Source organism: Arachis ipaensis, chromosome B3 (genome assembly GCF_059453495.1).
Source record: "Arachis ipaensis isolate K30076 ecotype BB chromosome B3, ASM5945349v1, whole genome shotgun sequence".
In the NCBI taxonomy this organism is placed as follows: domain Eukaryota; kingdom Viridiplantae; phylum Streptophyta; class Magnoliopsida; order Fabales; family Fabaceae; genus Arachis; species Arachis ipaensis.
Genome location: NC_142438.1, coordinates 6,363,961 through 6,377,930, shown reverse-complemented (window position 1 = coordinate 6,377,930; position 13,970 = coordinate 6,363,961). Strand labels below are relative to the sequence as shown.

General features: G+C 27.6%; 2 protein-coding genes across 2 annotated transcripts; both read left to right on the top strand.

Annotated features, from left to right (window-relative positions):
* The first annotated feature begins 2,513 nt into the window (after positions 1-2,513).
* LOC107632303 (uncharacterized) lies at positions 2,514-6,343 on the top strand. Its single transcript, XM_021117511.2, has 10 exons — positions 2,514-2,619; positions 3,306-3,418; positions 3,528-3,703; positions 4,067-4,336; positions 4,603-4,661; positions 4,790-4,826; positions 4,947-5,018; positions 5,101-5,251; positions 5,392-5,535; positions 6,017-6,343. Exons 1-10 carry the CDS (start codon positions 2,514-2,516, stop codon positions 6,341-6,343), a joined length of 1,455 nt encoding a protein of 484 aa, XP_020973170.2.
* Positions 6,344-8,136: 1,793 nt separating this feature from the next.
* LOC107632304 (protein SHORT-ROOT-like) lies at positions 8,137-9,417 on the top strand. Its single transcript, XM_016336000.3, has one exon. The coding sequence runs from the start codon at positions 8,137-8,139 to the stop codon at positions 9,415-9,417; it is 1,281 nt and encodes a 426-aa protein (XP_016191486.2).
* The last annotated feature ends 4,553 nt before the right edge of the window (positions 9,418-13,970 follow it).

Below are 13,970 nucleotides of genomic sequence, written 5' to 3'. Positions count from 1 at the left end.
GTCCATCTTTGCTTATGATTCAACTTCTTAAGCAACTAATTAGTAAATAACTAGTATTTTTATCCGTAATAATATTACAAAAATATAAATTTTTAAAAATTATTATTTATTTTGTTTTGACACGTACAATATAGATTATAGATTATATATGACACAAGATTTATAAAATCAAATTACTTTTATAAAAAAATTAAAAGTTTTAAGTTGATAAAAGTTTTTTACTAAGAAAATTAAAATTATAAAATTTTTAGTTATTATTTTTATATGAAAAAGTCTAATTTTTTATTAATAATTAATTTTAATATTTATTATCTAAAATTTGAAATAATTTAACGTGTATACTTTCACATTTAATTAGGTGTTAAGTATGTTACACGAATAGAAATAATTAATTTTTATACTTGCTATTTAAAAATAATATTTTTTTTCTATGTATATAAAAATATAATTTGATATTAGCATAAAAAAATTATATTAATAGTTATAAAATTAACTCAAAATTAATTTTTTTTAAACAATTAAATCTTCATTCTAACTTTTAATTATAACATTAGTATTCTCTCCAAATTATATGTAATAAATATTTGAAAGAAGAGAAATAAAAATATAGATTAGAAAGATAAGCGGTAAAAATTTAAAATTAAATAAAAAACTAAAAAATACATATATAATTAATAATAATAATATTTTTTATTTAAATTATATTATTTTGTTAATTTTATTTTCTGTAGAACAGAAGGTAAAAAAAATAGAGAATAAAAAGAGAGAGAGAGAAAGATAAAGATGAATAATGAGAGTAATAGTTTGTTAATTTTGGAAGAAAAATTTTATTTTAATTGTAATAAAAAATATCGGATGACATATTTTGATTTGTCAAATTACTAATATAAAATATAAATTATATATAGAGTGAAAGTGGTAGAGAGAAATAGAAAAATAGAGAGAGGTAGATGAGAGAATTTAGGAAGAGAGTTTATTAATTTTGGAGAAAAATATTTTCTCTTAATTTTAATAAGAGAATGTCATGTGACACATATATATGATTATTAAATTAGATAGTAATATTATGATATATGATATATAATATAGGTACGTATATTTCAATTTCAATATTTCAATTTTAATTTTAATGTAATTAAAGAATGTCATGTTACATATTTTAGTTGTCAAATTTGTAATTAGTCATTGATAATGATATATAAAAAAGATAGAGTGGTTGAAAAAAATGAGAGATAAAAAAAGGAAGAGGGAGGAGAGGAGAATTCCTTAATTTTGGAGAGAAAGATTTAATTTTAATTGTAATTAGGGAGTGACATGTGACACATTTTGGTTGTAAAATTAGTAAAAAGAATTGAAGAATTCTTTAATTTTGAAGGGAAGGATTTAATTTCAATTACAAAGAGAGAAACATGTGGCGTATTTTAATTGTAAAATCAGTAAAGCTGCGGAAAAAATTTTTTAATTTTAGAAAAAAAATGATTTTAATTGGAATGAAAAAGTGATACATGACATATTTTAATTGTAAAATTAATAATATATAATAAAAGTGAAATCTGTTGGTGTATGTATGTGTTAATTAGCAACTAATTTAACACCAAGAAAAACACCTAATGAAAAATGCCAAACACATTAAACACCGTACATCCAACTTTATATTAACTAGGAAAAATAATCAATTTCTAAATACACCTTAAATACGATGCATTCCAAATTTTCATATTGATATGTTCATGCATGTATTCCGTGTTAATGGAAAAGCAATATAATTAAACGATATAATGATATTACACATACTTGAGATTACACATTAATGATTCAATTGAAGAGTCAACAAAAAATTTAACGTTCTAGAAACACATGATGATCATCATCATTATATAGCATTCATATCAAATCTATCACCACGTGTTTGAATCTTTATGTTAGTTTTTTTTTTTTTTTTTTTTTAAAAAAGAAACGAGTGGTGATAATATATTAAACTCTACCATTTTTTTTGGGTAAAACATTTTACTATGACCATGCAATAATTTGGCCAAACTTGTAGCTATTGACGTAGTTGCTTTCAGCGATGAAACTCATCAGCCATGGATCAAGTTCAAAATTATTACCAATCTTTGAAGGAGAGAACAAGTGATCATAATCATCATCATCAACATATAAGGGAATAGAATAAAATAATGGTGATATATATGGGAAATTATACACCGATTTTAATTGTTTTAGATATATATGAATGTAAATATGGATTTCTTTGATGGGAAGAGTTTCCAATACCCTCCATCATCTATCATTTTAGCAGGTAATAATGAATTCATTTTTTCAAAAGTAGGCTTATTTTTTTAACCATTTATTGCATTATTAATACGCCATGCATGCAAAATAAAATTGTTGATCTTGCATGCATTGAGAATTTGATTAGCCTAGCATATAAAAGTGGCATGCAACTTTTAATAACCATAACATATATATGAGTATTGATTAATAATTACCTTTGTTTTTTTCAGGTTAAAGACATGGCCATCTTTAACAATGGCCTAGCATATACTATTGTGATTGTAGTTTTGATTTCTCCAGAAATCACAACACAAGTTGTCTCCCCTCCTCCTGATTCTCCACCAGGTAAGAAAAAATTTGAATCCTCTAAATTTTGAATTTTCACTTGAAAAGATAAAATGTGATCTCCCACGCTTGAATGGTTTCTCTCTCATATTTTCTCTCGATCTCACCTATAAAATAAATGGTAATAAGAAATCACACTTTATCTTCTAAAATAAAATTCAAAATTTAGAGGATCCAAATCCGACAAGATATCATGCCAACTCACAAATTATTCATCATTTGAATCAATTTAATTTTATTTAAAATGAATTGAAATGAAAATGAAATATTACATTTCAAATAAATAATGTTGTTTTACAAAGAGAAAGAACTCAACACTTATGGTAAAACTTATTACAAAAGAAAATATAAAAAGAAATAAAGACAACTAATGGACATACCCTTAAGAAATACTTAAAGGACAAAAAGAATTTTTTTTATATTTTTAACATATTAAATCATTTTAATTCCAATCAAATTCTGTAAAAGAAAAAATTAGGGTTAGTTTAATGTTACAAATGTAATAAGTCAATTTTTAATTTTTATTCATTTCGAACAAGGAATTTGATTTTAAAATAAAATAAATTTCAATTTCATTATATTTCAAACACCCTAATTAATAGACTTTAAGCCTATTGTGATTTCATCCAGTATGTTAATATTCATCTTGGTTTATGATTGATCTATGATATGAAAAATTTATGCAGGTAATGTGTCAGAACCAATTAGACCTAAAGACAACACTGTAAGAGTGGACCCATCTGATAACTTCAAAAAATATAGAGGAGGCTTTAACATCACCAACAAGCATTATTGGAGTGTAAGTCTCTCTTTTTTCTTTAATTGATGTCTAATATATCTTCATTCCTTATTAACAAATCAGTTTTGTTACATATTAACTTAATTAATTGGATTCTTAATGTTTGTAGTCAGTTGTTTTCACAGGAGTATATGGATATGCAATTGGGGTGCTATGGCTTTTGTGTGGAATTCTATGTGGACTTTTCTTCTTAATAATAAATTGTTGTTGCCAAAGTTTTGGTGGAAACAAGGGTTGTGATCTTTTACCAATTCCTCTGGCCATTTTGCTACTCATAATAGCTATGTAAGAATATATCTATTAATTAAAAAGTTATATATTTTTAGTGTTTTAGTGTTTTTACCTTTTAGTGTTTCTTTAAAAGTTTTAAATCGATGGAAGGAGGGACATTAATGATTATATTTCTTTCGCACCCTTTTAAGTAAGAGTCTCTTTTTTTGAATTGGTGTAAAATTTTTACGGGTGTAACAAAAGTCAAACTCTAGACCTAATCTTTGAGTAATAAAATTTCTAATACTATATCATAAAACTATTTTTTACAAAAGTTTAAACCGACAAAAAAATTCCATAAATAGTTATATTTCTAACCATTAGTATCACATTTTACAAATTCAAAGTGATGTATGTGTATGATTCTTGTTGTTGTAGGGCTGCAAGTGGGTTAGTTCTTGCTGGAAGTGCAAAATTCCGTTGTCATGCAAGTAGTTCAGTTAATGTTGTAATCAATACAGCAGATAAGGCATCAGGTATTATATTCAATATAACAGGAGCATTGAAAGGCATCCCAACTGAATTGGTGGATGCTGATATTGCTTCAAAGCTTAACACCACATCTCAGAGATTTGACACTGCTGCTCAAAATATCACACAAGAAGCTGCCAAGAATAGGCACATCATCAACATGGCTTTAAAAGCATTGTAAGTAGTGTTTTATGCACTTACTTGTCAACTCTCTGAGCATGATTCATTTTAGTCTCTGACATTTTAAAAATAGTATTTTAGTCTTGTGATTACAATTCTGCTAATGTCATACGTATTATTTCGTCTTGACATATCAGCGGATTTATAATAACAGGACTAAAATGACCAATAGAATATAATATTTTGTACCAAAATAAAAAATTTGTGTCTATCTTTCTTTAACATGAAAAAATGAATAATGAATAGTGAATTGCATATTTCAGGTTTATTTTTAGCATTGTGACTGTAAGCTTGAACTTGGTTTTTGTAATATCCATGTCAGGTATGCTTTATTGGTAAATAATCAACATCTAATCATCTATCTTAGATTTCATACTAATAATTGAAGGAATTCTTCTGCATTAACTAGACATGAGTCTCATAAAAATGTTGGAATTTTCTGTAGAGCAGTTTTTGGAGTACTAAGAGTTTGGAAGGCACTTTACCTGTTAGTAAGCCAAATTGTATTTTCCTTGCACCTTAGATGTTTGTGAATTTGCCTATACATATATAAAGCTAAAATTTCTCATCTTCCATGATTTTGTTGCTTTCTCTATAATTTTCACAGATTTGTTGTGTTGTGCTGGTTGCTGACAGTGATATGCTGGATACTCTTTGGAGTTTATTTCTTCTTAGAAAAGTAAAACAAAATTCTTTAGTTTATAATTCAAATTTCTTTTCAGTTTCTTTCTCAATAGCTATTAATTTAAACTATTTTTCAGATTTTCTGATGATACATGCAATGCTCTATACAATTTTCAAGAAAATCCCTACAACAACAGCTTAAGTTCCATGATACCCTGTGATGAATTGCTCTCAGCAAAACCAATTGTATCTGAGTTTAGTTCAGGAATCTTCAACCTTGTCAATGAGGTAAATTATATTTTGCATAATCTTATACACCAATTTCTTCTTTGTATTATGAGCAAAAAGATTATTTTCATATCTCATGCAATGAACCAAAAAATGGTAGAACATAATATTATTATTTACTTTTTTTGGTACATCTGCAGGTGAATGGAGGCCTATCAAAATATCAGGGAGCACTCTTACCAAATCTACCAAATATATGCAATCCTTTTTCAGCACCACCTGATTTTTTATATCAGCCATGGAACTGCTCACCTGATTCTACTAAAATAGGAGATATCCCTGAGGTATGCCACAGATAATAACAGAATTATATTCTTTCCATAACATAATATCTGTTACTCTAAAAAATTAGTATATTTGGATACAATTTGGAATTAGCATTCATATATATCAAATTACATGAATGTACCAAAGTTTTAAAGAGACATATTTGTGGATGAAAATTAAACCCTAAAGTGGCCCTCCACTGTGTGCACTAAGATAGTCCCTGAGACCCATGCATAATTATGTATCTGAAATTGATAAAAGTGCACCATGTTAGTCCCTTAGTCTTTTTCCATCAAGTGACTCACCACCCGTTATGGACTAACATGGTGCATTTTTGCCAATCTCAAAAATGTAACTGGTGTAACTGGAATCTCAATGACTATTTTAGTGCAGGCGACCAATCTCAAGTACCACTTTGGAGTTTAACTCAAGAAATATCTACTTGGTTAATTACATGACTTTTCTATATACTAACAACATAAACTTCATTGACAAAAGGTATTGAGGCCTTATACTTGTTTTGGTGATGAAGATGCAATCTGTGGCAAAGAAAAGTTCATACCAGGAAGTGAATATGAGGTGATTAAGGAATACACAAGTTCAGTTCAGAATCTATTGGATGTGTATCCTAGCATTGAAAGCTTGTTAGGATGCCAATTAGTGAAAGATGCATTCTCTCAAGTGCTTCAAAAACACTGCAAACATTTGAAGAGATTTAGTAAGGTGACTTGGGCAGCAATGGTGTCTCTTGCAGCAACCATGGTGCTTTTGGTTGTGTTATGGACTATGAAAGCTAATTATCATGAGCATAGTCATCAACCTTAGCTTAAGATGGTTCATTACATGTAACACATTTTTACTAATTAACCCTCACTAATCAAGATCATTAATCAAACATTGTTTAGAATTAACAAACATTAACTGAAGAACAAATTGGATATTTAGTACTTTGCAAGACAAGTCAAAGTCAACCATGTTGGATTGTCTTGCAAAGCCATGAAATGTCCAATTTGACCTTATAGATCAGTAGTGTCACACAGCTTCTCAAGAAAACTGTATAGGAATGAGGTGCAGAGACTTGTACATAGAGAAATTGAGTTTTCTTTATTCTTTTGGAAATGGTAGACTTAAGGGGTGATAGATTTTTTTTACAAGATTCTTACCCCAAAAATTTCAGATGTGTAATATGAGAATCATCAAACAATAATATCAGGTTAAGAAAATTAATTTCTATCAAGATTCATAGATAAGTTGCATTTTTATCAAATTGCATTATATTATTTACTTTATTAAATGTGTCCATGTAATTGTATCAAAATCCACACACACACACTTTATTATAACATTTTTCATTATATATTATAATTCTGCTTGTGATCCTTCTTGGGATGATATAATTAACCAAGGTCAAGTTGTCAACCTCTGCTGGCATGCATGTATGTGTCTATATATGCAAACATATGTGTAATTATTTATGAGAATATAGGTTACATTTAGATTCACATTTTATCACTGATTCCTCAAGGGAAAATATATTTGAGACTCTGAGAGATAATACAATCATTAATGCAGAAAAAAAGAAAAAAAAAAATCCGATATACAACCACAAATGCTACTCAAAGTTTGGTAATAATATTATATTATGTATGTATGTTCTGCCATGCTTAACACAAACATTATGTTCTTATTTTATCAATGTCTCTTATTTGTTTGCATTCACTTAGAAATATGCTGTTGTTTGTTATGCATGTTTTCTTTTAGAATGATCTGATTGGCAATTTGGCATGATATCCATTGACTTATGAAATTATGTTGATTGTGATGCTTCCAAGGAAAACTGTGTGATAGATTAATTTAAACACATCATTCCAAGAAATGATGGTTTCCTTTTGTTATCCAACTCTAGCTACATATTCTAGATTTCCATTACCACACCACACATATTTCATCTATTAAACAACCAGAGCTAGCAAGCTATATTCATATGACAAATAATATTTGCACCACTTTTTATGTACATCTTTTTTTAGATATAAAAAACAAACTTTCCTCTCTTTTGTCACTTGTTATTATTTACTATAGAAGAGATGCTATAATGAATAGCTTGAATTATTCACCACAATATTAATGGAGGGCGTGCAATTCAGAGCATCAATTGTCCTTGGAAACATTGAGCCGCAATGAACTTTGTCATTAACTCTTGTCATCACACCTTGTGTATGTATCTGGTTTTTATATTAGATTTAATTTGTGCTTCCCTCTTTTCATCATCACATACATCACTCTGTCTAGATAATCTTCAACAACATAGATATATACTTGTGATTGATAATAAGCTAAATGGCACAAATATACTTATTTATTACTAATACTTAACATAATTTTCCTATATATATAGCAAAGTTATTATCCAAATGAAATAGCAATAACACCTCTTGACAATAATGATCCCTATATTATAATTTCCAAACTCTATATCATATAGCAAAGAAAACTACACTTATCAAATCACTTTACATTCTGATACTGTAGCAGCCTTTTCAAGTTAGTTGCTAACTCCAAAAGAATTTCCTGAAATTCACTACCCAATTGAATAGTCTCAATCAATCTAATGAACTATGATGACTAGCAGCTCTTTAAACTCAGATGATCCTTGTTTTGATGGTGATGGAAAATGGGCCACCAAGCTTCTTAGGGAGTGTGCTAGAGCAATCAATGATAGAGACTCAAGCAAAATCCAACACCTTCTATGGATGCTAAATGAGTTAGCTTCCCCTTATGGAGATTCTCAGCAGAAACTAGCCTCATATTTTCTTCAAGCTCTATTCTGCAAGGCCACTCAAACAGGCCAAAGATTCTACATGAATCTAAAATCAGCATCTGAAAAGAACCAATCTTTTGATTCAGCAAGAAAAATGATACTCAAATTTCAAGAGGTAAGTCCATGGACAACTTTTGGACATGTAGCTTCAAATGGTGCAATCTTGGAAGCCTTTTTAGAAGCAGGAGGAGAGAAAAACAAAAAGAAAAAGCTTCACATCATTGACATAAGCAACAACACTAGCACATTTTGCACTCAATGGCCTACTTTCTTGGAATCCTTGGCTACTAAGAGTAGTGATCATGTTGAAACTCCTCAATTGAAGCTGACAATTGTGTTGGTGAAAGAGAGCTTAAAAGGGTCAGTGATGAATGAAATTTGTCAGAGAATGGAGAAGTTTGCAAGGCTAATGAGAGTGCCCTTTGAGATTAACATGATAAATGGTGTGGAACATTTATGGAAGGTAACAAAAGAAGAGTTAGGAATAGTAGTTGAAGAAGAAGATAATGATGATGATGATGAGGTTTTTATTGCTGTGAACTGTGTTGGGGGATTGAGGAGAGTTGAGGAGGGAGAAAGGGGTAATGTAATTGGAATTTTGAAGTCTCTTAGTCCAAGAATTGTGACAATTGTTGAGGAAGAAAGTGGTGGTAGTGATGATTCTTGCATCACAAGAAATGATGATGATGACTTTGTAAAATGCTTTGAAGAGTGTTTAAGGTTTTACAAGATTTACTTTGAGATGTTAGAGGAGAGTTTTCCAACAATAAGCAATGAAAAGTTAATGCTAGAGAGGGAGTGTTCAAGAAACATACTTGTTGATTTGGGTTGCAATAATAATAATAATAATGATAGTGATCATAATAAAAGGGAGAGAGGAGTAGAGTGGTCTATGAGGTTTAGGGAGTATTTTACTCCAATAGGTTTGAGTGATGATGTTGTGGATGATGTTAGGGCATTGCTAAAGAGATATAATAGGTCAGGGTGGTCATTGATGTTGCCATCATCAAAAGTAGAAGGAATTTACTTGAAATGGAGGGATCAACCTGTTCTTTGGGCTTCAGCTTGGAAACCCTAGCTAGCTATATAGTTTTAGCTCTTGATCATGAAGTTGAGCTAGATATTATTTAATTTGATTTATTGTATTATTATATTATTTTATTGTGTTAGCTACGAGTTTTGTAGCTCAAGTTTCTTTAATTTTAAGAATAAATTATTAAATTTATTTGGTGTTTATTTCTAATTCTAATTAAAATCAATATATATATATATATATGTTACTTACATGAAAATATATAGCGAGGCTTTTTTTTCCTGTAACAAAAATATATAGTGAAGCAGTTAATTATATGAGTGATAAACGTTCACCAAAACAAAAGAAAGAAAAAAGGAATCATGACAATAATAAACAACATTAATATTATTATAAATATTAAAAACTAAAAAGGCAACATAATCGTATCTTATATAAATATTTCTTTAATTTCTATGAACAAATTAGTTTTCCTGTTGATCCTAATTATTAGTATAGTATACAGTAAATAATTTTCTAGTGTCTTTAAGTTTAGTGATCAATTTGTCCAACTTATCTTTTATAATAAGTATTAAATATTTAAAAATTATTTATTTTTATACTTTTTAAATTAAATGTTAATTTAAACTATTTTTAGTAAATTAGGCCATCTATCTATTCATGATAGAATTATACTACACATACAAGTTTTTTTGGTTTACGAGTCTTACAAGTTGGGTCAAGTCTAACAAAAACTATACTCACCTACTGGAGTGTGATAACACGTGCATCACTCAACCGTTTCCAAAGCGCGCTCTTACTCACCATTATGGAAAGACGCTTCTTCTTCTTCTTCTTCGCGTTCTTCCTTCTCCTCATCCTCTTTCTTCTTTTTCTCCTTCTTCTTTGTGTTTTTCCTCCTTTTTCTTTGCGTGTTTCATCTTCATCGTCATTTTTTTATTACTGTTGTTGTATTTTTTTCCCTCCTCTTTCTATTGATTTTGTAATATTATGTATTTTTTTTTTCTTTGTTTGATTTTTTCTCCTAAGAAGAATTATAAGAAAACGAAATAAGAAGATGAGGAAGAAATAAAAAATAGTAGAAGATAAGGAGGAGGAAGAGAAAGAGTTTTGAATTATGTAAAACTTATCAGAATAAAAATACACCCAAAATTCCTTAAAATACACCCAAATTTACTGTAAATACAGAAAAAATATTTTCTCTAATGCTGCATTTTCTTCTTCTTTTTTTATTTTTTTCTTTCTTTTAATTAAATGAATGTAAGTTCATCCTCTTCCAAGTAATTTTGCAACATTATGTGTTTTTTCTTCTTCTTTATTTAATTTTTTTTGTTTTTATTCTTATTAAGAGAGTAAAACAAGAAAAAATTTGAGAAGGTAAAACAAAAAGAAAAAGATGAATAAGAAAAGAAAGAAGAAGAAAATGTTGACGATGATAAAAAAAAAGAAGCAGCAGAATATGAGGAGGAGGAAGAGAAAGAGTTTTGAATTAGGCAGAACTTATCGGAATAAAAATACACCAAAATTTCCTTAAAATACACCAAAATATCTTCATGTTACACCCAAATTTGCTGCAAATACAGAAAAATGTTTCCTCTAATACTGCATTTTTTTCTTTTTTTTCTCTTATTTCTTTCTTTCTTTTAGTTAAATGAATATAAGTTCATCTACTTCCAAGTAATTTTGCAGTATTATGTGTTTTTTCTTCTTCTTTGTTTGATTTTTTTTATTTTTGTTAAGAGAATAAAATAAGAAGAAACTTGAGAAGGTAAAACAAAAAAAAAAGATGAATAAGAAAAAAAGAATATGGTGATGATGATGAAAATAAAAGAAGAAGCAGTAGAAGATGAGAAGGAGGAAGAGGAAGAGTTTTGAATTATGCAGAACTTATCAGAATAAAAATACACCCAAAAATTTTTAAAATGCACCTAAATATCTTCGTGTTACACCCAAATATCTTCGTGTTACACCCAAATTTGCTGCAAATAAAGAAAAATGTTTCCTCTAATGCTATATTTTTTCTTCTGAATTGAACCACACCTCAGCCACTTGATTGGATTCAAAACAATAATCAATTTCGTTCTGGTTCAATTAATAATCTGAATCTGAATTATTAATTATTTTCAACAACGAGATAACTGATGATGGAGGAGAAAAAGAAAAAGAAAGGAGGAGAAGAAATTCCAAAGAAAAAAGAAGGAGGAAGAGGAGGAGGAAGAGGTAGTGTTGATGACGACGATAACGAAAAAGAGGGTGCAAGAAGAAGAAGAAGGAGGAGAAGAACGTGCATTAATTGTGTGTTTTTGGAGAAGCGCGTGAATATAAATGCGCGTGAATATAAATGATTTGTAAAGACTTGTATGAGAAAAATGTTTGTATATGAAGAATAATTGTTTATAATATATAAAAACTGATCCCAACTTTTTTCACAATAAATTTAAATCATCTTTTCTTTACTAATGATGTCACGTCAGTAATTCTAATGACTTAGCAAAAGATAAAAATCGACCAATCACCATTTAGTAAAATATTTTAAAAAAAATTAAAACAAAAAACTCTTATCTATTATTATTCAATTGAAACATCAAGTACTAATTAAATACAATAAACATATATTAAAAGTGTCATAATAATAATAATTATAAAAAAATTTAGTTGCAAATATTCAAATTCTACAACTTATATATATTAAGACTCTTACTACTCGCCAATGAGTAATAGCTCAAATGGCATAAGTCTCCACATACTCAATTAAGAGGTTGCGGGTTTGAGTCTCCTATCTTTGGTAAAAAAAAATGACTCTTACTACTTTTCATTTCTTAATTTCTTATACCAATTGTCAAAATTTTCTTAAATTTAATATAAAATTTTTATATATTTTTTATTTTCATTCATTCATTTTCTTTAATTATTTACCAAAAAAAAAAGCATGAAAAGACAAAGTGTAACTTAATGCAAATCAAAAAATGAAAAAAAAAAACATACAATTTTATATAACTCTAATATAAATAATTTATGTCTTTTTTAAAAATAAATAAATTTAAAATTCTAAAATAATATGTTCTGTAAAATATTTTTAATATAATATTTATTAAAATATGTTATATAATATAAATAATTTACTTCTTTGTGCATTGCGCGAAACTCACTCTAATTATATATAGAGTCTATGCAAGCACCATATACTTTAATAAGATCTATTTGGCTTTTCAAGTCCAGTTATTTGAATGAGAAAGTTTAGGTATTTAGTATCAATAGAAAAAGTGAATAATTCTGTATTATTAGATATAATCTTATACTATTAAAAATATTAATAATGACTAATTAACTACAACAAATTACAAAATCGGTTAGACTCTAACACTCTTCGATTTGAAAAGCATAATAGGGTGATCGCTTTCACCTTCGTCTTTATTTATTATTAGTGGTCTTCGTAGGGCAGCAATTATTATTACACAGTAATAGATAATGGTTAAAAAACAACTTTTTTTTTCTTTTTGAGATTTAAATTGGACTTGACTGCTATCGTTTAATTAATAAAAAATTTAAAATTTTATTTTAATAAATATATTAAAAACTTAATATTTGTGTATATTTTTTATAAAATTGATTGCAACATAGAAGCAATAATCTGAAATTGATTGCAACAAGTCAACAACTATGGTACTAATGTCCAATCGATGGACCATTTGAATTTAATTTTATATTGAATAAAGTTACTACCAATAATTGTTTTTTTTTTTTTTATTTGCAAAGGGGTCAAAGACCCAAAAATAGAAAAAGAAACTAGTGAGGAATCATCTTAGGATGCTTAATACCAAGAGCATCTGCCATTAGAGCTGTTGTCAAAAAAAGCAGGGGAAGAGGAGAAGCACGATAATCCTAGTAGAATCAACTGTGTCTTCTTGGCAAGCACATCTGCACACGCATTTCTCTTTCTGTAGATATGGGTAATGCGCACATTTTATGGATGGACAATGAGAAATTTTAGACCATTTTCAATAAGAATTTTATCTTAATTTTTTTTTATAATTCACTTGTCATAAAAATAATTTCACATCATCTTTTGTATTATAAATAGTAAATAAAAATTTAAAGTATTTTTCTCTTCTTTATTAAGAGGAACTAATTTTAATTTTTATTGTAATTCTACTTAATTAATTAATTAAAATAAATAAAATTAATGTAGTTACTTTTTTTTACAATAATATTATTAAAATTTATAAATTCAAAAATAATTTATTATTAAAAAATATTAATATTCGAAAAAAATTAATAACTTTATATATAACAATATACACAATAATATTTACAACGGTTAGTTTTGTAACGTAGTTAATTAGCATTTTAAATTTCATAAATAAAAATAAATAACTCATTAAAAAATTATTTAATAATGTGTAAAAGTTAAATTTATTTTTTATATAAACAAATTTAATTAATTATAATTTAACATAACAATATAAATAATATTTAATATTAATTTAATATAATTATTTATTTTAAAGATAATTTGTCACATCATTAACATTCACAAGTCTCTCTGAAAAGGGACTCCTCCTCGAAACATGAGCAAGAATCCAATTTCTCTCCTTTCC

Coding starts and splice junctions, on each gene's coding strand:
- LOC107632303 (XM_021117511.2), top strand. CDS start 2,514: ATGGCCATCTTTAACAATGGCCTAGCATATACTATTGTGATTGTAGTT. Junction 2,620..3,305: donor TCCTCCTGATTCTCCACCAG/GTAAGAAAAAAT, acceptor AAATTTATGCAG/GTAATGTGTCAGAACCAATT. Junction 3,704..4,066: donor TTGCTACTCATAATAGCTAT/GTAAGAATATAT, acceptor TTGTTGTTGTAG/GGCTGCAAGTGGGTTAGTTC.
- LOC107632304 (XM_016336000.3), top strand. CDS start 8,137: ATGATGACTAGCAGCTCTTTAAACTCAGATGATCCTTGTTTTGATGGT.